General features: G+C 41.2%; 1 protein-coding gene across 1 annotated transcript in view; it reads right to left on the bottom strand.

The window, feature by feature from the left end:
- Positions 1-4,582: 4,582 nt before the first annotated feature.
- The window catches only part of LOC126278952 (odorant receptor Or2-like), a 60,551-nt gene continuing 40,992 nt past the window's right edge, over positions 4,583-24,141 (bottom strand). The window contains exons 3-6 of the mRNA XM_049979231.1: positions 19,971-20,070; positions 12,384-12,488; positions 10,820-10,981; positions 4,583-4,639 (exon numbers count right to left, since the gene is read on the bottom strand). Of these exons, the coding sequence (XP_049835188.1) occupies positions 4,583-4,639; positions 10,820-10,981; positions 12,384-12,488; positions 19,971-20,070 (424 nt within the window). The remainder of the gene's footprint in view (positions 4,640-10,819; positions 10,982-12,383; positions 12,489-19,970; positions 20,071-24,141) is intronic.

The raw sequence follows: 24,141 nt of genomic DNA, 5'->3' as shown, positions 1-24,141 counted from the left end.
GGATTTCTTCCCCTCCTTAGCCGCCATATCCCTAAGGGGCCCCATTACGTGCCTAACATTGGAGCTCCCAACTACCAATAAGCCCACCTTCTGCGATTGCCCGGACCTTGAAGGCTGAGAATGATCCTCTGAAACAGGGCAGGCAGCTGCATCTGGCTCAGCCAGAGACAGTGCCTGAAACCTGTTTGTCAGACGCACCAGGGAGGCTTTCTGATCAGTCTCCGGGGACGTCTTTCGCTGCCCTCCACACCTTGGGACGACCTCCCAATCAACCACAGGCGAGGGCTCAGCCCCACTGCGGGCAGCAACCGGGGCATCCACAGCGGCAGACCGGTCTGGGGACAGACGGGACGAGGTTGACATCCCCGTGGTACCCAAGTCCGGCTCCCCACAGTGGTGCCCATTGGCAACAGCCTCAAGCTGCGCGACCGAAGTCAGCGCCGATTGCAGCTGTCAGCGAAGGGATGCCAAGTCAGCCCTCATCCGAACACAGCAATCGCAGTCCCTGTCCATTCTAATCGATGTTGACCAACAGTTACTGAAACACGAGCCTAGATAACGCAAGCGAAACACGGAAAGAATGTATTAAGTAACCTGTACAAATGCCTAACGACTGTGCTACAATCTGTCTGAATTTACGTTTACAGTAACTAAAACTCGAAATTACACCTCCTATACGAAACTCACACGCAATTTAAGTAAGAATCTACGAAGTAAACACTAAAGCCCTATGCTACAACTCTCAAATACTAAAATACGCCCGAAACATATGAATTAAACAATATAAGTACCAAAAAGTCGCAAAGAAATTAAGAAATAAACTATGTAACATATAAGTAAGCTAGGGGTATACGACTGCAGCTGCTTATCCAACGGCGGTAGGGAGCACACTGGCTGTGACCAACCGACACTGGCCGTTCAAAACAAAAACAGAAGACAAACGACTACGCGAATTTACACTACTCAGTTACTAAGGCGCGGTGCCGGGGTACAGCCTCCCCTTCCTGCACCTGTGCCTGTCGGAGCTCCTGAAGTTCGTAGGGTTTGAAGATGTGCAGCGATACGTCGACTGAGAGCATCCCAGACGCGGTCGATGGGGTTTAGGTCTGGAGAACAGGTAGACCACTCCATTCGCCTGATATCTTCTGTTTCAAGGTACTCCTCCACGATGGCAGCTCGGTGCGGCCGTGCCTTATCACCCATGAGGAGGAAGGTGGAACCCACTGCACCCCTGAAAAGCCGAACATACTGGTGCAAAATGACGTCCCGATACACCTGACCTGTTAGCTCCTCTGTCAAAGACATGCAGGGGTGTATGTGAACCAATCATAATCCCACCCCACACCGTCAAACCACAGCTTCAATACAGGTTCATTTCAAGGACATTAAGGGGTTGATGACTGGATCCTGTTTCACGCCAGATGAAAACCAAGCGAGAATCGCTGTTCAGACTATACTTGGACTCGTCCGTGAACATAATGTGGGACCACTTTTGCAATGACCATGTACTGTGTTCTTGACACCAGGCTTTATGGGTTCTCCTGTGACCAAGGGTCAGTGGAATGCACGTTTCAGATCTCCGGGCGAATACACCATGTCTTCTCAGTGGTCTGTAGACTGAGTGTCTGGAGACAACTGTTCCAGTGGTTGCGGTAAGGTCCCGAGCGAGACTATCTGCAGTACTCCGTGGCTGTCTGCGGGCACTGATGGTGAGATATCGCTCTTCTTATGGTGTTGTACAATGTGGACTTCGCGTAATGTAGCGCCTGGATTTGCTGGAATCGTTGCCATAATCTTGAGATCACACTTTGTGGCACACGGAGGACCCGTGCTACGTCCTGCTATGTTTCACCAGCCTCTAGCCGCTATAGTAGTATACCCCTCATAACGTCATCAATAAGTGTTCTTGGAGGCATTTTCAACACACAGTCATCATTAGCACATTTAAAAACGTCTGCACACTTACTCGCTACAACGTACTCTGACATGCACAAACACACCTCTATGTATGTGGACTGCTGCCAGCGCCACTGTGCGACGACCACAGGCCAAATTCACCGCATGGCCAAGCCCCGAGGTGATTTAAACCCGCAAACCGGCCACCAAAGAGTTGCTTCATCATGTGTCAGCATTATCCTTAATTCATGAGCATGAGTGTATTACAAGCGCAATCTGAAGTATAGTCACATGTTTCTGACTAGTTTCATGTGGCCCTATTACTTGATGCCTTCAACGACGTCTTATCATCAAATCCCTTCTTCTTGTCAGTGTTCCCCAAATGTTCTTTTTTCTCGCCTATTATGCAGATAACCATCTCATTTCTTACCTTACTTGTACAACTAATACTCAACGTTCTCCTGTTGTACCACATCTTAGATGCTTCAATTCTGTTAAGGTTTCGCCACAGTCCAAGTTTGACTACCATACAGTGTTGTGCTGCGAACGTACTTGATTCTTCCTGTCTAGGCTCTTAAGCTTCACCTTACTGTTCATCCTAACTAAACTGTGGTCTGAGTCTATATCTACTCCTGGAAAGCCTTATAGTCCAACATCCGATTTTGGTATCTCTGCCCGACCATGACCGGCCTTGTACAAGTATACTTCCTCCACTTGTGATTGAGCACAGCATCAACTATTTGTAGTTGAATTCTACTGCAGAGCTCAGACTTCCTCCTCTCTCATCTCGACTACCAAGCCAATATTCTCCCGTAACCCTTTCTTCTACACCTTCTCCTACAACCGCACTCGAATTCCTCAAGACTACAATATTTTCGTCCCCCCTTACGTGCTGAAATACCCGTTCAGTACCTGTATATAGTTTCTGTGCATCCTCATCTTTTACATGTGACGTCTATGTGTATACCCGAACTGTTGTTGTCAGTGTTGGTTTGCTGTCGATTCTGATGAGAACGAATCTATCATTGGACTGTTCTTAGTAACACATTCTCTGCCTTCCTTCCTATTCGTAACGTATCCCACCCCTGATATTCCATTTTTTTGCTGTTTGTGGTACCGCATACTCGTCCGATCATTAATCCTTGTATTTTTTGCGTTTCACTTCACTGACCCCTACTGTATCTAGACCGAGCCGTTGCATTTCAGTTTTCAGATTTTCCAGCTTCCCTACCACGTTTAGTCTTCTCACATGGGAGCTGGTCCGAAATCTTTTGCGACTGGAGGGATATACGCGGCACGATTTCAATTACAGGCCACAAGCCTTGTGAATACACATTATGTGTCTTTAATCTAGTGATATCCATCGTCTTTTGCATCCACATGCCGTTGGTTACTGCTAAGTCTTCTAGCCGCTTAGGGGCAGTTTCCTACCTAAGGACCAGCACCTGTCCGTTCCTGCGCCCTCTTTGAGAAGAACGTTGGCACAAAATGTGTGACGTCTTTTGCCGCAAGTCTTCTGCCGCCACTGCTGATTATTTTCATTAAAAATTTAACCAGTAGTGCGATTCGAACATGGGGCTGAGGTCGTTTTTGTTATTAGTCTTTGCCACGGGTCGTAATTTTACACGTTACATAATGCAGCAACTACAACTGGTTTATCTAGGACTTATGCAGCATGTATGCTGGTAATGCCAATATCAATAACATGTGCCACTGATATGTATCAGTATTATCTCATTATGTTATATGTATCTTACGTTTAGAGTCTATCTATTTTCGTCTCTCTTCTTTTTAACCCAACCTAATGCAATACTACATGCTAATTCTGAACCTTATATCCGGTTACTTATATCTCTCCATGTCTTTTAGCAAAACTATTGTACCTGATCTACCCCATTACCTAAAAACATCTTAATGGCTTTGAACGCAACGACAAAAATTAAAAAGCTAAAGGTTGCGCAATAGGTATGACGTTCTAGTTCCCTTGGTAGTGTTTCTTTTATGTTATCTTTCATTCTTTTCTTCAAACTTATTAGGATTACAAGGCACAATAGGTCAGTCTGGAGACCGCATATTATCAAATATGAATCGCTCAGTAGAATACACAGAAAATGCTTGTGTTAAAATAATTTCTTTCTTCAAGCAAAACGAACATAGAAGCTGGCGGAGTGATAACATTATTATTTGTGCATAAGTTACCTAACATGTCACAGAGTTTTATAATTATATTATAGTCTCTATGTGAACATACAATCCAGTATTTACACTACCAAACTTTTGATGCCAGTAACAGTAATCGACGTCTGTTACAAAAGATAACTTGTAAATAATGTTCTAACGAACCTGCAGAACTTGCTGCTGGATACATAGTGCACAGGAGCATATTGTGTAACCAAGGTGCCTAAATATTGAAATCATACGATGAACAGGCCATACTAAAAAATGTTAAGACTTTTTATCCCTATTCGAATCTAAATATTGCGCCCTGTAACTGAACTCTCATACGACGGAGTTCAATAAATGAGTGACAGAGTACAAAATAACAACACTTCCCAGAGAACTACTATTTTTAGACACTACTACAGTTATGTGGTGACGGGTATTGCATCTGCAACTGGAAAAATGTTTATTCTCTAGTCCTATGTTGTACAGTAGACTTGAACATAAAAGCAAGGTTTAAGCGCTCCTACTCTTCTTTGAAATTTCGAAGAATGGCGAAGAATGAGTAAGACACATTTAAGATCTGAAACAGAAAACGGAAATTAATGACTTCTTTAAAATATGAGAAACTAAAAATAAATGAAAGTAGAACATTTATGGATTTCGGTCACTATTCAGCAAAAAATCCAAAATGACGTTGGCAGTAAATTCAGAAATGCAAGATGTGTTGATGGAACATTTTTTTTTAAAAATGGCTGTTTGTCAGAGGTGGGAAATTTAAATAATCTAAGAGGACTGAACTGTTAAAGTTGTGCTTTGAACTCCTACTAAAGCTACCCAATGCTTTTTTCCTGTATGTTTTGTATGATAATATCACCATGGTGAGCATTACATCCCAGTCTCCCCGTCCATCATCAATGTTCATCGAGGCTTTATCTGCCAGCTTATTATTAACATGCTGTGTAAGGCCATTGTCACTCTGACAACAGTCTCGAATGGAAAACTTTTACACGATCAAAATCGAAGATCATCACATGATGTACACTGTGCATCAAAACGATGCCTTCTACAGCAACATTCACTGCTTCAGTCGTCAGTGCAATTTAAGTGATGGCAGAGCGGATCACTATCGCCATATCAGACTGGAATTCGTCTCTGTTATTGAGCCACTCTTCCTAGTACTCGAACATAAACTGGGTTGTACTGCCGTAGTAAATGTAGACGTTACACAGACACATCATGTTATTCCACCTGCTGTATTTGACAACTCGGTCGAATCCTTTAGGCCATTGATTGGGTCGTGGTCAGCGTATTTGGAAAACGCTGACAGATGCCTCATATGCAGCTTTCTGCGGTTTTGTAATCCACCTTCTTCCTGAATATACGGATCATAGAAACGACCTATTGCTTGTATTCTGGTTCTTAACCAAGTGTCTTCGCCATGGCCGCACAGATGTCTCTCCACAGCACTCAAAATCCATAGGACTTTGAGCATCAGGAACTGTATTCATATTGGTGCTTTTAATGATCTACGAAAGACAATTACCTAGCAGAAAAATCGTTTGTTGACGAGGGATTCCAACAATCTAGGAATCAATGTGGGACCTGCATTGTGGCGTGGGTCCTAATTGTTACTTTGTGTTATTTGTCATCTGCGACCTGGCCTGTTAGCAACTTAACGACCTGCAAGACTCATTCGGTGTATTATACCTTTAATTACGCGAAAATTTTGTAATGGATCACCACACTGATGACAAGGGCAGACAATTGCTTATGGCATGGAAACAGCGTCTGTAAATTATGATTTCTGCTTAGGAGCTTTTGTAAGTTCTTTAATAAGGTGATCAAGATGCTCGTCTGGATATTCGAATGTTATGGCATAAATATCTTATCTATTCGTATATATAGTTGCGAGTTGTTTGCAGCTCTTAAGGCTGCATCTCGCAACTACATATCATCCTCTAGATGTTTTTACCATTCTGAAGAGATTCCTCCTCTTTCTTTATTGTATGCAGGTTGCCAAGAAGATACTTTTTCGGTCATCGTTCATTTTCTGACCTCATGACACGCCCATGCTGTTTTGTACTCCTGTTTTACACATCAACGGTAACGGACGGGGGCGTTTTCATTATCTTCCTGATTACCGTGTGGTCTACTCTTCCCTTGAAACTCTACAACGTCTTCTCAAGACATCTATTTGCACGGCTGCAAGTCTTCTTATGTTTTGTGTTAGAATTAACCAGGATTCCATATGAACAGACGATTTGTACACTACTGACCATTAAAATTGCTACATCAAGAAGAAATGCAGATGATAAACGGGTATTCATTGCACAAATATATTATACTAGAACTGACATGTGAGTACATTTTCACGCAGTTTGGGTGCATAGATCCTGAGAAATCAGTGCCCAGAACATCCACCTTTGGCCGTAATAACGGCCTTGATACGCCTGGGCATTGAGTCAAACAGAGCTTGGATGGCGTGTAGAGGTACAGCTGCCCATGCAGCTTCAACGTGATACCACAGTTCATAAAGAGTAGTGACTGGCGTATTGTGAGGCAGTTGCTCCTTCCTGAACCCACAGATTCCATATTCTACTAACAGTCATTGGATCTCGACCAACGCGAGCAGCAATGTCGCGATACGATTAACCGCAATCGCGATAGGCTACAATCCGACCTTTATCAAAGTCGGTAAAGTGAAGGTACGCATTTCTCCTCCTTACCACTGCAACGTTTCACCAGGCATCGCCGGTCAACTGCTGTTTATGTATGAGAAATCGGTTGGAAACTTTCCTCTTGTTAGCACCTTATGTGAATGCTCTGAAAAATTGATCATTTGCATATCACAGCATCTTCTTCCTATCGGTTAAAATTCGCGTCTGTAGCACGTCATCTTCGTGATGTAGCAATTTTAATGACCAGTAGTTTAATATTGACTCATCTAATTGTCTTATTTTTTCTAAATTTTATCTGAGCAAAGGACAGAACTAAGCTTTTTTGTTTCTCGTGTTGTCTCCTGGCGAATTTCTTGTTTACTGAGACTCTGATCTGAGATTATAACTTCTAGATATTTACACCGTTAACATACCTCAGTAGTACCGCCGTAAGTTCAAGCTGTTTACTTCCTATAGAGATATAGTTTGATTAGGAAAAAAATATTTTCGCCTTATTCTGTGTTTCTATGATTTTCATCATAGCCACCTGTAATCTATTTAATTTTATCATCGACGACTAGTAAATCTTGTAGGTAATCCCATTCCATTTCTCGGCTTGTTCCGCTACACTTTTTCATCCGTTCTCGAAGAACTTTGTCCAGGTATAAATTAAACAGAGCAGATGTTATACAGCACCCTTGTCTTAGGACACTGACTCTTCATACTACTTGGGAGATTTTTTTTCCTAGTGTCCCACATTTACGTTTACATCTATATTCATAAGGATCCCTTACGGTGTGTGATGGAGGGTACGTTGTATACCACTGCCACTTCCTCATTTTCCTTTTCCACTCGTGTACAGTTCGCGGGAATAATGATTGCCGGTAAGTCTCCTTGTGGGCTAGATCCCCTCTAATTTACTCTAATTTGCCTTAAAGGACTTTTCGCGTGATATACGTGGGAGGAAGCATTATATTGGTTGGCACTTCTAGGTACGTGTGCTCTCAGAAAGTAAACAGCAGACCATGCCAAGGGCACGTGTGCTCTCAGAAAGTAAACAGCAGACCATACCATGACGTAAACGCCTCTGCTGCAGCATTGCTAATGGTACTTTAACGAAACATGCTGCTCTTCTTTCGATTTTCTCTGATTCCATTACTGATTCAAATTACTTCATTTGTTAATGCGCTACATTTAAATCTTGTCTCGAAGATCTCATAACTTTTTAAACTGCAGTGGCATATGTCCTATATACTGTGGTTTCGTGTAGATATCGTCGTAGATTGTTTTAGTGGTACGGTTTTACATGCATCTTGTAAACAGATGAAAATCATGTGCGCATATCCTTGACTGGTTCTTCTTTTCTGAATTGCCTCTTTTATAGTAGTATTTTATCTATACACTATCGGTTTACAGTATAGACTCTGTTCTGCTCCTATTATGACTTAAGATATTCTCTTATAGTCCGACCACACAGCGTTCACCACACAACATTCTCCCTGATGTGAAAACACTTATGCCCCGTTTTTTTACCATTTCTTGTGAAATGGTGTCGACAATGTTTTTTTCCATTATTTTAGGACTTTTCTTGTTAATCCAACCATTGTTAAGGCCAAATTATTTTTAGAATTTTTGCTGTTCCATTTTTATCAACTCATTGGAATCCCTCCTAGAATTTTTATAATTCTTTCAGGGACAATCCTGGCAGTATCCTCTCCTAAATCGTACATGATTCTAACTGTAAGAACTCTTGTTACTTCCACCCATTCTTCCATCTTCATCTGTGGTATATTTATGTTGTTTTTCATGTTATTCTTCTCTTTTCGTTGGTTCCTCACTATTTAGTAGGCCAATTTTGATCTTTTCCCTCCCACACTATGTGATCAAATGTATCCGGACACTCCCAAAAACATACGTTTTTCATATTAACTGCAATTTGCTGCCACCTATTGCTAGATACTCCATATCAGCGACCTCAGTAGTCATTGGAAATCGTGAGAGAGCAGAATGGAGCGCCTCGCAGAACTCACGAACTTCGAACGTCGTCGGGTGATTGGGTGTCACTTGTGTCATACGTCTGTACGCGAGGTTTCCACACCGTAAACTTCCCTAGGTCGACTATGTCCGATGTATTAGTGAAGTGGAAACGTGAAGGGCCACGTACAGCACAAAAGCGTACAGGCCGACCTCCTATGTTGACTAACAGAGACCGCCAACAGTTAAATTGGGTCGTAATGTGTAATAGGCAAACATCTATTCAGGCCATCATACAGGAATTTCAAACTGCATCAGGATCCACTGTAAGACCTATGACAGTTAGGCAGGAGATGAGAAAACTTGGATTTCATAGTCGAGCGACTGCTCATAAGCCACACATCACGCCGGTAAATGCCAAACGATGCTTCGCTTGGTGTAAGGAGCGTATACAGTGGACAACTGAGTAGTGGAAAAACGTTGTATGGAGTGACGAATCACGGTACCCAACGGGGCGATCAAATGGCAGGGTGTGGGTATGGCGAATGCTCGGTGAACGGCATCTGCCAGCGTGTGTAGTGCTAACAGTAAAATTCGTAGGTGGTAGTGTTTTTCATGGAGGGGGCTTTCACCACTAGTTTTGCGAGGCACTAGCACAGCATAAGCCTACACTGATGATTTAAGAACCTTCTTGCTTCCGACTGTTGAAGAACAATTCGGGGATGGCGATTGCATCTTTCAACACGATCGAGCACCTGTTCATAACGCACGGCCTGTGGCGGAGTGTTTACTCAGAGTTGTTAATCCATGTAATGGAACATGAAAGGGAAGCAGTGGTTGGCAAGGGAGTGAGACAGGGTTGTAGCCTATCCCAGATGTTATTCAATCTGTAAATTGAGCAAGCAGTAAAGGAAACAAAAGAAAAATTCGGAGTAGGTATTAAAATCCATGGAGAAGAAATAAAAACTTTGAGGTTCGCCGATGACATTGTAATTCTGTCAGAGACAGCAAAGGACTTGGAAGAGCAGTTGAATGGAATGGACAGTGTCTTGAAAGGAGGATATAAGATGAACATCAACAAAAGCAAAACGAGGATAATGGAATGTAGTCGAATTAAGTCGGGTGATGCTGAGGGAATTAGATTAGGAAATGAGACACTTAAAGTGCTAAATGAGTTTTGCTATTTGGGGAGCAAAATAACTGATGATGGTCGAGGTAGAGAGGATATAAAATGTAGACTGGAAATGGCAAGGAAAGCGTTTCTGAAGAAGAGAAATTTGTTAACATCTAGTATAGGTTTAAATGTCAGGAAGTCGTTTCTGAAAGTATTTGTATAGAGTGTAGTCATGTACGGAAGCGAAACATGGACGACAAATAGTTTGGACAAGAAGAGAATAGAAGCTTTCGAAATGCGGTGCTACAGAAGAATGCTGAAGATTAGATGGGTAGATCACATAACTAATGAGGAGGTATTGAATAGGACTAAGGAGAAGAGACGTTTGTGGCACAACTTGACTAGAAGAAGGGATCGGTTGGTTGGACATGTTCTGAGGCATCAAGGGATCACCAATTTAGTATTGGAGGGCAGCGTGGAGGGTAAAAATCGTAGAGGGAGATCAAGATATGAATACACTAAGCAGATTCAGAAGGATGTAGGCTGCAGTAGGTACTGGGAGATGAAGAAGCTTGCACAGGATAGAGTAGCATGGAGAGCTGCATCAAACCAGTCTCAGGACTGAAGACCACAATAACAACAACATGATTACATGTGGCCTGCATGACAACCGCTGCTATTCCTGTCACCCGCAACACAAAATGAACACTCGGCAAGTAGTCAGATGAATTGTCATTCGTCAGGGCCATCTACCGTGGCAACGATACATTTATCGACACACTTTCATAGGACCTTTCTTCCAGCACTCCCAGTCAGTAATCCGTCGCTGCAGTTTGTCGGTGTTTCAGTATTCACCCTATACTGATCAAGTAAACAGATTTGCTTCGGCTGTTCATGTAAAATATTACTGATAATACTAGGACCACCACAATCATTACAACAAAAGCATTTGCGCCGTGACAGACTAACACTAAAGACTAGTTTTAATGGGAAAACACAGCAGCAAGTTACTCACCGATACGAAGGACTCCCTGGAGAAAGGGAAGAGCCCGGCAGCAGTGATGCACAGTGGCCTCTGCGCTCTGAGCATAACCAGAAGCAGCGACCGTTTGATGGATGTGGGCAATTCCTGCATTGACGTCACCGCGTCGTACGCACAGAACGCCACATTCTCGCTCTGCAACACGCAGTCGGCTCTGTACGTCATCCGTCTTTCACTAATCACTAAAAGCAAAGTTATCGCGTATTTACTCTTTGTAATAACGAAGATGTAATGTGCCCTCAGTACCTAGATGATATCTTTGGTGACTCTATGTTAGTACTATTTGTGTCATCGCACGTTGCGACACGATGGAAATAGTTTGTGGTATTTCAAATAAGCCAAAAAAAATGAACAGCTGCAGAATTCAACGGTGGTTGTTTTTCCATTGTTTACTTTTATGTTCCACTTGACAATACCATGAATTGTGGGACTTCTGTTTTGTTTATTTATTCACATAAATAAAACGAGTTTTATAGGAACAGCTAATGGCAACAGTTGGGTTTGACGGACTGTAACTTCACATCTGCTTTACGCGTTCCGTCATGGATAGTAATTACGTCCGCAATTTTTTTAACGAAATGTCAGAATAGTAATTTAGTGAGTACCCTCGATCGGAGAAACTGTTACTTAATACATGTTATGGAATGTACTTCTCTGCCAACTTTCTAACGTTTTCTCTTCAGTAGCGGAATACTATATTAGTTAGCAGCCTCCAGAGTTCTGTATCGTCATTGGAGAAAAACAAACGTAAATCTTACCACTGTAGTAATATACTGAATTAAACGGATGTAACAGACGTTAATTGTAATGGTATAAAAGAATGCATATCATGTACCGAAATATTTTTGTTCACATTTTCAAGAAAAAATAAAAACCAATAATTACCATCAATACTACTCGAACCATTTACCTCGTAGATAAAAACCACACAATGTCAGGTCCAGTGAATTTGGGGCCCTGACCGACAACTTCAGTTTGACTGTTGATGCACGACAGACCCAATGCCGTGCTGCCTACGTGTGTCCAAGAATATCATGAACGTCTGTCTTGTCTGACACTAACTGCCAGTGATCAGGCGTGACGCTCGTCGATGTCGATTGTGATGTTTTTGTGAGCATTGTGCTTAGGCCGTAATACATGACTGCGAGTGGTAAGATATTTTTCGTAGCCTCATTGGACGGTTCGAGTTGATACATCAAAATATTGTGGGACTGTATTCGGTGGATGGGAAGACACTTTCAGACACGATAGCTCCTTCCTGCCACGCTGCCAAGTCTACACATCAGCCTACCTCATGGGGTTGACTCTTTTCAGCCATATGGTACACACACAGTGCATCACTGCCATGACTGAAGTCAGCAGCAGAGTATCACATGATCACCTGCGTAGTTCTGTACCACTTAAAGCACTCCAAAGTCACTGGCCAACATTTTGTTTGGTGCGTTTAAATGTCAACGCAAGGGATGATTTACAAATGTCTACTAGCGCGAAAGAATTGTTCCGCTATGGAACTGTAGGCAGTCGTAATGTAACTCACTTCTGACATGAGTTGGTCTCCAAACCAGCAGTAGACAGACAGCTCGGTGAACATAGCGCACAAGTAGGCGCCAAATTTTCCCGTCTCCCGCACATTCTGCGCGCTCTGGAACATTAAATCGAAAAATTTGGTTATATGGGGCAATCTTTAATGATGAAACTTACATTATGTAATTGCATCTATGTACTGAAGCTCTTAACAGGTCTCGAAACAAATCCTAATGCCTTCATAACATTGACTCCTAGCTCAAAGTAGTAGAAACATGAATAGTAAACTGATCCTTGTGAAATCTGGCGAAAAGAAACAATTCACACACACACACACACACACACAACCTATCCCCCTCCCCCCCCCCCCCCCCACTCCCGTCCCAGACACACACACCCATTTTGCTCACCCAATCACAGCCTACTGTTTTACCGGCCATTAAAACGAAAAAGCCAATCAAGATGTAGTCAGAATAGTGTCCATGTTCAAAATTACTCGAACGATATTAGCATTGTGCGATTTTAAAAAGTACTCGATTAATTATGAAAATACTAAAGGGTGTATCTTGCAGTGTTTCTGCAGCTCTACTACTATTCCGTGGAGTTTCGGGATTCCAGACAGATAATGTCGACTTCCTTCCACGATATATCCACTGATAAGCATTCAGCCATCTCCAGTTGAGCGTTTTGCATGTTTCAGTGCCAAACACTCACCTGATGGCTGAATGGTTGTCAGCCGAAATATCATGTCAGAAAGTCGAAGTCATAAGGCTGCAGTCCCGAACGTCCATGGAACAGTCGTTACGCAAAGAAAATTTCAAGAAACATCTCTGCTAGTTATCCAAAATACATTTGTATAGAAAAAATTTATAGAGCGCAAATGTCTGTAGTAACGTGTAAACTTATTTTTTTATCTTATTCATTTACCGCTAATATAACTAATAGGCTATGCTTTACTTGTGAACAAATACAGCTATACCTCTAACCACACTCGGTGCAAGGCAACATTAAATACTCCCAAGTCTAAGATCTCCACATTATTTACCAAAAATATAAAATTTGCACAGATACACACACACACGCACATACACACATACACACACGCACACACACACACACACACACACACATACTCGTTTTTATTCTGAATGGAAAAGATATTTTAGATGTGGAAATATTTAATTTTAGCTTGCTCCAAGTGTGGTACATAGACGGAAGAAAGTTCAGTGACAGTATGGCCTGTGAGCCATATCAACAATAATTGCTTACCGTGAAAAACCAGTTTACAGTGCATGTTACAATACACATTTGTGCTGTATGATTTCTTCTGTACTTATGAATTTTTGATAGATATATAGAAATGTGGAATTACTATATGCCACACCCTTTCCGTATTTTTCTTGAATGATCAAATTCATTTGAAGATGGCTCAATATTTAAATCACGTTGGTACTTTTGAACACTTGCAACAAGATAGCGGCTAAATACTGGCCCACTGTTTCGCGTTAGTGACTGGTAAAATACAGAGCTGTGGTTGGCTGCTTCCTTTTTAATGGCCAGTGAATTATTTTACTCTGAGCGAAGTATGTTTTTGCGTGTGATTTACAGGGCTGTGATTGCGAGTGCAATGCAAAATATGTGTCTCTTTCTCTGTCTGTCTCTCTCTCTCTCTCTCTCTCTGTCTCTGTGTGTGTGTGTGTGTGTGTGTGTGTGTGTGTGTGTGTGTGTGTGTACGTGTATGTGTGTATGCGCGTGTGTGAATGTGTGAGTGTGTGTGTCTCTGTGCAAATTTTATATTTTTGGTGAGTGTGTGTGTGTGTGTGTGTGTGTGTGTGTGTGTGTGTGTGTGTGTGTGTACGAGCAGCGGTCATGTGCCAGATAGTTTTATGAATAGTTTTATCTTGTGATTTCGGTTGTGCATATCTTATGGAAAAGAATGACCATGAGAGCTTTTTTCTATGTGGCAATGATTTTACATCAGCAGGTTTGCCTCGTGTGTCTTTATATCCAAATGGCTTATAAATGTTAATCTACTTTCAGATCCGATGGTGCCATCTTTGGCGTTTTTGAATTATTTCTACAACAGAGTGATCGCCCCACTACGCACTATGTGTTCAATCAGTAGAATAATTATCAGAAACCCGACTGTGACGAGGGTGAATTGGACAAACGATACAAGTCTACAACAATAAAAATAAACATTTTACCTCATCAAATAAGACTTTCCTCTTCATATCGAAACCTTTTTTATGTCCGTATGCCATCCAACCATTGTTCTCAGTCATCATTCCTCCTGGTAATCAATCTGCGACTCCCATATTTCCAAAAGTGCGTCTATTTGCATTACACTGTACACACAACGAATCCCACCTGCTGCACACCACAACTACCCACTATTGGTTGTCAAAGATTCTGTCACTATACAGTGCTGCCATTGTAGACACAGATGTTGCCTGACGATTGTTTCTCCGACCACAATTTTTCAAATACATCATTTTCCTTTAAAAATATTAACATATCCAATAACATCACAAAAACAGCCATCTTACACAGTATTTCAATACAAGAGTCTTCTTACAACAAATAATTGATGCTTCGAGAATCCCATCTGGGCTGGTGATACAATGAGAGTACGCAACCGCCTACAGAGATACTTCCTCTTGCGGAGTCACTGCAAAAGCGACCCCATTCTAATGACGTGCATTATCCTTCCACATTAGCCACCACATTGAAATAAATATTATGTTCCTACACAACTCATGTTCTTCTATAAACTACTTTGTTATACCATTCTAGCGTTCGTATCATTCGTCGGGAAGCTGAACATAGGTTTACACAGGTTTTGGAGTGACATTTAATACCAAAGAGTCCGTGTCTGCTCCTAAGTGTTCTTACAATCCAGAATCTGAAACTCTTCCCGACCATGATAAAAATCTATTTGAAAATCTCATATCTCTTTGGCGGTGTTATTTTTGAACAGTGTATTCGTTAATAGTAGCTGAAATATACTGCGGAATTAAATTAGTCTTTCTCTTCTCTGATTACCTTTATATCTGCTGTAACTATTTGTTATTTTCCTTCACCTAATACCATGTTTCCGTCGCCGCTGACAGCAAACATCTAGTATTGCAAACTGAATTACCTGTCGAGTATCACCATATACATTCGCTGTATTGTCTTCATCTGCTTGTGACATCTGCATATGTATCAGAACTACTGTTGTTTGCGTTTGTACGTTGCTGATTCTGATGAAAAAATCTGGACTGTTCGCAATAAGTACACTCTGTCATATTTTCCTGTACATTACTAATCCTACTCCTGTTACACCATTTACTGCTGGTATTAATATTACGTATATCTGTCTGACCTGAAATCCTTATCTTCTTTTCATTTCACTTCACTGACCCCCTTTACAGACGGAGCCTTTGAATTTTCCTTTCGAGATTTTCTAGCTCTCATACCACCTTCAAACTTTTGAATTTCACGCTCCGACTTGTAGTACGTTAACTTTTCGTTGCTTATTCAATCTCTTCCTTATGGCGGCCTCTCCTCGACAGTCTTCTAGTGGAGATCCGAAAGCGGGGACTAATCCACAGTCTTTTCTAAGTATGGAGCTCATCATGAAATTTTTCCAGTTACAGAACACATGTACTGTGAGGACTTGTTTATCATTACCGATTGTTCAGCCTCTTACGGGTAATTTCTCAGTGAAAAGGCAAGATCGTGTCCCAAGACTCTGTCAACTTTCCTGCTTTTTTTGACCAGATCGTTAGCAGACCGACGGTGACGCATTACGGCGGGTATATTCAACAATTTTGATTACGTTTTTATTCAAACCGGGATCCAGAATGTTTTGACTCTCCAAAGACTACTGTAGACCACGCGTCCTTTCCCAAAACCAACTTAATGCAGATACAACAGCAGTCAAAGCTAATTAACTTTATTTCTGAACTCATGGATTTTTACTTAATACTAAAAATGAACAGTCACTCATGTCTTAGGTTAACAACAGAAAATTCATGTTAACACAGTGTTTCAAGAAATGTAATCATCAGTCACATGTTAACTGTACCAAAGGTATGACTTCCTATAGATTTTGTTCAAATTGTCAACGCAAACGGATAGAAGGAAGTCGACAAATGGGATATTAATCAGTGAGAGGTCTTCTTCTTTAAAATGGAGTTTAACTACTTGAATGTAGTCCTGGTAGAAATTAAAATTTAATTAGTAATTTCAAAGAAAACATCCGACCCAGTTTTCATAGCCTAAGAAGAGTTCCAAATGTATAAGCTGGGTTTCAAATTGAAAGGCGTCTCAAATAGTTTTACAAAAAATTATTTAATTTTCTTGATGTTAATGAGCTTAAGTAAGAAAATCTTAATTACTGACTTGAGAATTCAGAACAGAAAAAAGTGTGAGAAACAGGAAAGAGGGATATCATATTCACAATCGTAGGATCTAGTTCAGCAAAAAAATTATTACGTGCTTCACAGTAAAGATAGTATTAAAAATTTGTGATTTGATAAATGTATTTCTCCCAATTATCATACCCAGAAGTATAGTGGCAAATGCAAAATTGATATAGCAAATAAATTAGTATGAGGTCTAGTTATGTGAAAGAACATCCAAGAATTGGAAAGAAATCCGGAAAGTGAACCATAATTCTCTTCCACAAATGCTTCTTGGAATAAAGTACTTATAAAACGCTACGAAGGCAAATAAGGGGCCAAAACGTTCACCTGTTCAAGGATATGATGGTTGACGTTTTAAGTGGCTTCCATTGAATTAAGTACTGATTTTTGAGCATTTTGAGAACAGTTTCCTGAACAAATCTCGGAAAAATATACTTACAAAACAAAACGGTCAAGTGTTTTGTGAAACTAATTTTTCTAAAAGTAACATTAAAATGTACTAGATGTACACTTTACCCGTCGTTGAATGATCTCGAAGTAATCATTAGAAATTACGGTGTCGATTGAGAATCCTCATCTCTTTCTTCGCATTTAAAGGATTCAATACAGAAAAAAAATTTAATGCTGAAAAGATGGTGGTTCGAGGAACTTTTTTACGCCTTCGTGCATAAATTATAGAAGTATAATTAGGCCACTACACAGTCTACCTAATTTAGGAGAAAAATTCCTCTAGACCCTACAAAATGTTAATATTCTGAATTAAACAAGCAATTTTTAATTCTCAATCGGTGCCTTATTTACTGTGCATAATTTCGAGCAGCATTCAAAGGCGTGCCAAATATTTCTGTAATTTATTTTATTTCTTCCTTTTGGACAAATAATTTCACAAAACATTTGGCCATCTTTTTTCATCTTCTTATATATATAGGACTGATATATTTTGGACCCATACATGAATTTTTTGAGAAACTCATTTTAATCATGTTGGCCGACTGGTTCAAAAGCTGTGTTACCTAATCTTACGGTAATGTACATCAGTACATCAAAGCAACGTAGTAGGGAAGAGATGACTGTGGCAGCCAGTAGGCATGAAGCTGACGGTAGTAATGGGAAGAATGCGTAGTTAGTAGGACAGGGCTGTCGAGACTCATAGACATTAGAGCGTCCAGGCCTTGTTGTCTGGAATTAATCACAGTCAGGAGCTCCCCCTTCAGGACACGAGATTGTAAAGATTTTGTGGAATTTGATTTCTGGGAAAGTGATCTCATTGTGTAAGCTTTGTAACTTCGATTATTTTGTGCGTCCAGTTGACCTTGTGACCTAGAATTATGGCACGAGTAAAACCATGAAGGAACTGAAAAAGTATTTTAAGTTGATACACATTGTCAATTAAACAGCTGATAAATTTGAATTTGAAAGTTACTTGTCAGAAACATCTTTCATAGTAATTTATTGCTATTGAAGGTCATTATAATGTTTCAGAGACTGTCTATTCACTTTTTTGTTCGCTTTGGATCTTATATCTCTCGATATACAATAAAGCTTATGCGTTCGATATACTTCAAAGGCAGAACTATGTCGACAAATCAGGTGCAAGCTTAGATATTTTTCTTTCGAGCTAGGATTTCTCCAATGAGAGTGCATCAGTATTGATTATTAAGTCGTTCTTGGATTTAGGTAGTTTCTCCAGGCATTTTTACACTGATCCAATAAGAAGTCGAGGATGTGTGTCTATATGCCTTTTTTATTGTTTTTTGAATATGTGGTGTCGCAGTTCTACGTCATCTGACAAAGGTAATATGTATCTTTCCTTCTGAACGTTCATTCTTGAATGATAATGTGAGTTAATTTGAAGTCCATCCTTCATTAGTTTTCCTCCTATAAATCAAATCGCACGTCATTCATGCTCAACTTCTACGAACATATTTAACCTTTGTCTCCATTCGTAATTAATGAGAGCGCAGCTCACTGAATGCACTCTGCATTCAGCAGAATTAATATAATGACAAGCTGCTTTCAACATATTGGATACCCTTCTATGCACGCCATTTTCATCACGTGGTAGGTTTGAACTTCTCAGAACTTCGAGACACATGCTATAGCTAACAAGGTATCGCGATATAGTTACTTTGTGAGTCTGGCGTTCTAGTACCAGGTATTACGCGATACAAGATTCATTTTACATGAGCGTAACACGCCTTTTCTCTCTAGCGGAAGACACAACAGTGTATAGGTAGCACGTTATACTTGAATATTTTGGTTGTAATTTTGTACTACTTTCACACATGTTAGAGGCATCTTCACATACTTCATTGGACTATGACAGTTTACTTGCTACCTAGTATTTGAGCAACAGAGGTCAGATTTCTTTTCTACATAATCATGGATCACGATTTCGTGAACAAAGGGAATATGTTCATTTGCTGGGCGTTAATACCCGAGTCATTAGTTGCATAGCTCAGCTTCTCTTATTTAAGAACTGCGATAGACACTCTGAATTATTTTTTTGTCTTTGGCTATCTGACAGATCAACTGAAATAACTACTGCCACTACTACACAGTTGCGCTTTAGTGAATAAAATATCGAATTTCCAAGTAATCCCTTATCACCGAGTTCGTATTATAAAATCAGCTCGAACTGCATTCTGTTACTTACATTACAATTAACAAGTCCGTAAAGGACGTTATAATCTTTAATTCTATTAAAAGAGGAATTGTTTTCCAACAGCGTTGGCTCGGTCTCTAGATAAGAGTTGATGAGGCGAAATTCGTTCACGTAAATCCTATCGGGCATTTATACTCTCGTCCGAAAACATGTTTATTACAGTTAGATGATAGCCAGCGGCAGATTAAAAGGAAAATTCATGTTACTGTTGAGGTACTGTCCAGTCTCTTCCACGGATAAGATTGTTCTAGAAATATGTTAAGGCTCAACGAATAAAATATTTGATCAAACCTTGCTTGATCCAGTACTTTTGTAATCCTGTGTTACAGCTTACTATTCAAATATTTGTTGTAAAGATATACGTTCTGTGAACAGATTTATATTTTAGAAGGGAATATGAAACAAAGCAAGATTAGTTTTCGTATGTTTCTAACATTTGTGAGTACTCGGAGAATATAATATGGAACTATAGCAATGCGAGCTTAATTACAGTTATACATGATATTAAGAAAACATTACTCACCAGACCGACCTGCAACAGCAGAATGCAAATGGCGATGCCAAGTCCGAGGCTCTGTCCCAGTAACATATCTCCCAGGCACTGCTGCAGGAACTCAACGTTCCTGCCAACAAAGAGAAAACACTTCAGTACTTGAAAAGTACCACTCCACCGAACTGATAATCAATAGGGTTGTAGGAGAATGTGTCACTGAAAATCTGAAGTCCAGTACGTGAAACTGATGGGGCAAGCTTGACACAAAAGAGACGATCAATGCAGAAACTGAAAAGACTTATTGCTGGCTGCCTGTTAGCTCTCGGGTTCTTCGACAGGTGTTTGCTTCATGACCTTTCTGTTTCTCCAGTAAGAGTGACACCGTCAAAGTTTCATCGTTACTGGTGAAGTAAAGTACTAGGAATGGGTAGAAATCTAAAAGTGGTGCAAATGGACGATACCTGTACAGACTTCACAGACTTTGTAATCATCACCAAAGCCAGAGCAGAGGAATGATTAACACGCTCGTTATGAGTACTCCACTAGTTGCATTAGAAATGTAATGATATTTACCGAACAATCAAGTCATTCGTCATCAGAAGTGTCTGATACGGCCTTTCTATCTCACATCCCCTGGGTGATGGACAAGATCAATGTTGCATAAATGGAGCGTAAAAACCGACCAAGAAATCTCACGGTGCCTCAGATCGCGGAAGGGCAAAATGGGCTCACTCACAATGTCAGGAATATACCGAAAATTGTCTGCATGTGGAACATTCTATTGTGAACGGCACCTAGATGCTAATGTCTAATTTATATCTATTTTTTTTTATTTTTTCCGATTTTTCGCTTTCATATTCTCCTCCAATGTTCAAGTGCAATTCAGTGTCACTTGCGTGCTAACTAGGAAAGACTGCTTGTTCCTGTGGAAACGTTAACGAACGACCCACTATGCATCGTTGTGGATAACCAGAAGGATGTATTGGAGAGAAATCGCATGTTAGCTCCTGCAAACCACCTGGAGCATCAGATCGAGGATTGAATCTCCCCCTGGGTCCAGCTTTTAGCTATCAACGACAGAATGCCTGTCCTTCTCTAGTTATACCTTGTACTTTGTTTCGACGAGCGAGTTAACATTTTCTAAAGATCACCTTGACTGCATGACAGTATCACGGGCCGACCTGGGAGTGACCTCACGGATCATGTCTTTTAAATAAAATGAATTTTAGCCAAAGCTTTCATTGCACAATCTCCACCCGGGTGGTGCAATTCTCATATGTCACGGTCAGGCCACATTCTACGCCTGCACAAACTGATTTCAGCAATGGGACTTCACACCGTTTTGTCTATAACAGAGGCCGTAATGCCATGGCGGCATCTGCAGCGAATGAAGCATGAGAAGCTACTTGGGGGTGGCGAGAGATAGGGCCAATATGAGCCGCCCGACCGCCACCGCCCAGTGCTGGGCACTATGCCATAGCTGCATTCCACGCCACCAAACACACATGTAGTCACCTGCTCCACATCACGAAACACAATTCCAGTTTGCTACAGAGTAGACTTTGTAAGTAGGCTGTTTGGTTTTTTTTTTTATGGTAACGCCACATAGCGCTCTGTATAAAAATCACTGGCTGTGGCGTGTGCAGTCTGTGGCTGGTTTGCATTGTTGTCTGGCATTGTAGTGTTGGGCAGCGGCAGCTGGATGCTAACAGCGCGTAGCGTTGCGCAGTTGGAGGTGAGCCGCCAGCAGTGGTGGACGTGGGGAGAGAGATGGCGGAGTTTTGAAATTTGTGAGAATTGGTGTCATGAACTGCTATATATATTGTGACTATTAAGGTAAATACATTGTTTGTTCTCTATTAAAATCTTTCATTTGCTAACTATGCCTGTCAGTAGTTAGTGCCTTCAGTAGTTTGAATATTTTACCTACCGATAGTATTTAATGTCGACTGACTCTGCTATGGCCCATTACCTGTCTGCATGTCAAGACTCAGCACTGCCTTTTGTTGGAAGGACAACACTACTTCTTCAAGACTGCATGGAAATCCACTACTTCCGTGTGCATTTTCTTTTACTACTCAGACTTTGAGAAAAACACTGCAATTTTACTTTGATGAATGATTAGGACTGTCTTTATGGACTGTGAGAAAATTTTAGCTTTTGACCAACATTGTATCAATAAGTGTGTGCATTTGATATCTTTGTTATAGTAATTATGAAAAATTTTATCAAATCATTATTGGCCACTGCCCAAAACAATTTGTAAAAATTTTTGTGGGGAGCATGGGGGCTATGTAAGTAGGCTGTTTGGTTTTTTTTATTGGTAACGCCACATAGCGCTCTGTATAAAAATCACTGGCTGTGCCGTGTGCAGTCTGTGGCTGGTTTGCATTGTTGTCTGCGATTGTAGTGTTGGGCAGCGGCAGCTGGATGCTAACAGCGCGTAGCGTTGCGCAGTTGGAGGTGAGCCGCCAGCAGTGGTGGACGTGGGGAGAGAGATGGCGGAGTTTTGAAATTTGTAAGAATTGGTGTCATGAACTGCTATATATGTTATGACTATTAAGGTAAATACATTGTTTGTTCTCTATTAAAATCTTTCATTTGCTAACTATGCCTGTCAGTAGTTAGTGCCTTCAGTAGTTTGAATATTTTATTTAGCTGGCAGTAGTGGTGCTCGCTGTATTGCAGTAGCTTGAGTAACGAAGATTTTTGTGAGGTAAGTGATTTGTGAAACGTATAGGTTAATGTTAGTCAGGGCCATTCTTTCGTAGGGATTTTTGAAAGTCAGATTGCGTTACGCTAAAAACTATTGTGTGTCAGTTTAAGCACAGTCGTGTAAAATTTTTCTAAGGGGACGTTTCAACTTCTTGCCTCAAAACACGAGCTGCTAATGTCTCACTGCTCCATTGTCATCTCAACTTCGAGACAGGTTTCTTACATGCGGTTGAAGCACTTCCTTGCAACTGCTGACGTGCCCAGCTATGGATGCCAATCATGGAACGGCTGTCAGAGAACGGCGGTTCTTTTATGAGGTCCCAAGTTGAGGGGAGTACTCATAGTATGTTGTCATGTTAATGATCAATATTTACTGTGCATGCGTTGTGACTACGCTGCTACTCTTTCGCTGCTACACTACTGGCCTTGCTCCTGATAGTAGGTTATACGGAGTCAGAGGGTGTCGAAGGGGTCGCCAGTCTGCATGCGCATGGGATATCGTCATAGTTTCTGTCTTCGAGGGTTGTCCAGAAAGTAAGTTCCGATCGGTCGTGAAACGGAAACCACTGGGAAAATCCGGTAAAGCTTTGACCAGAGGAGTTGGGCAGTGTCTCTAGTATGTCCGTCGATCGTGTCGCGTCGCTCTAATCAGTTTTGAGTGAACAGTGAACACGTAAAGGTGCGTAGGGAAAGCGTCTCCCACCAAGTATGAGGGCCTGTTTAGAGTTTTCGCCTGTGTCATGCAGCCCACACAGCACAACTGTCGAGCAGTTTCTTCTTCATGCCAATTGTCGGCCGCACACTGCAGGGTCAATGAAGACGCTCCTGCAGCGTTTCCGATTATAAGTGTTCGGTCACCCACAATAGAGTCCGTAATTGACACCCCCTGAGCCTCATCTCTACTCACAAGAATCGCTAGCTATGAAGACAAAATTTTCCCACAGACAACGACCTGCAGACCAGTGCAGATAACTGCCTGAAAGCACAGGTAGGTGCTTTCTATGACGAGGATAGTGAAAACTTGATACAACACTGCGACAAAACTCGAAGTTGGAGCGGCGACTATGTAGAGAAGTAGATGAAAGGTGTATCTAACTGTTGCAAAAAAAAAAAAAAAAAAAAAGTTTCTGGTTGTCACTGTGGTTTCCATCTCACGACCGATCGGAACTTACTTTCTGGAGAACCCTCGTAGATAGGTAAATATCTAAAATTCCAAATAAAGGTGCTTGAGTGCCACCAATGGTTTTGCCAGTTAGTGGGGATGTATCGCCACAGTATCCTTACAGAAGGCTTGAAACGCCTGAGGATGCCAGCAGTGTCAAAGAATTGTGAAGAACTTCTTCCTGTTGCTCATTGCACCACAACCTGTCGTTGTCGACCACAAAATGTGTTGGAATCAACACTCCAGGGAAAGGGGGGCCTTCACTGACGCCCTTCATGCCATCCCTGAGTAAATTTCGTTCCTATTCTGAAGGGCGGTGTGTCT

Source organism: Schistocerca gregaria, chromosome 6 (genome assembly GCF_023897955.1).
Source record: "Schistocerca gregaria isolate iqSchGreg1 chromosome 6, iqSchGreg1.2, whole genome shotgun sequence".
Lineage (NCBI taxonomy): Eukaryota > Metazoa > Arthropoda > Insecta > Orthoptera > Acrididae > Schistocerca > Schistocerca gregaria.
This window is presented reverse-complemented; position numbering and strand designations above follow the sequence as displayed.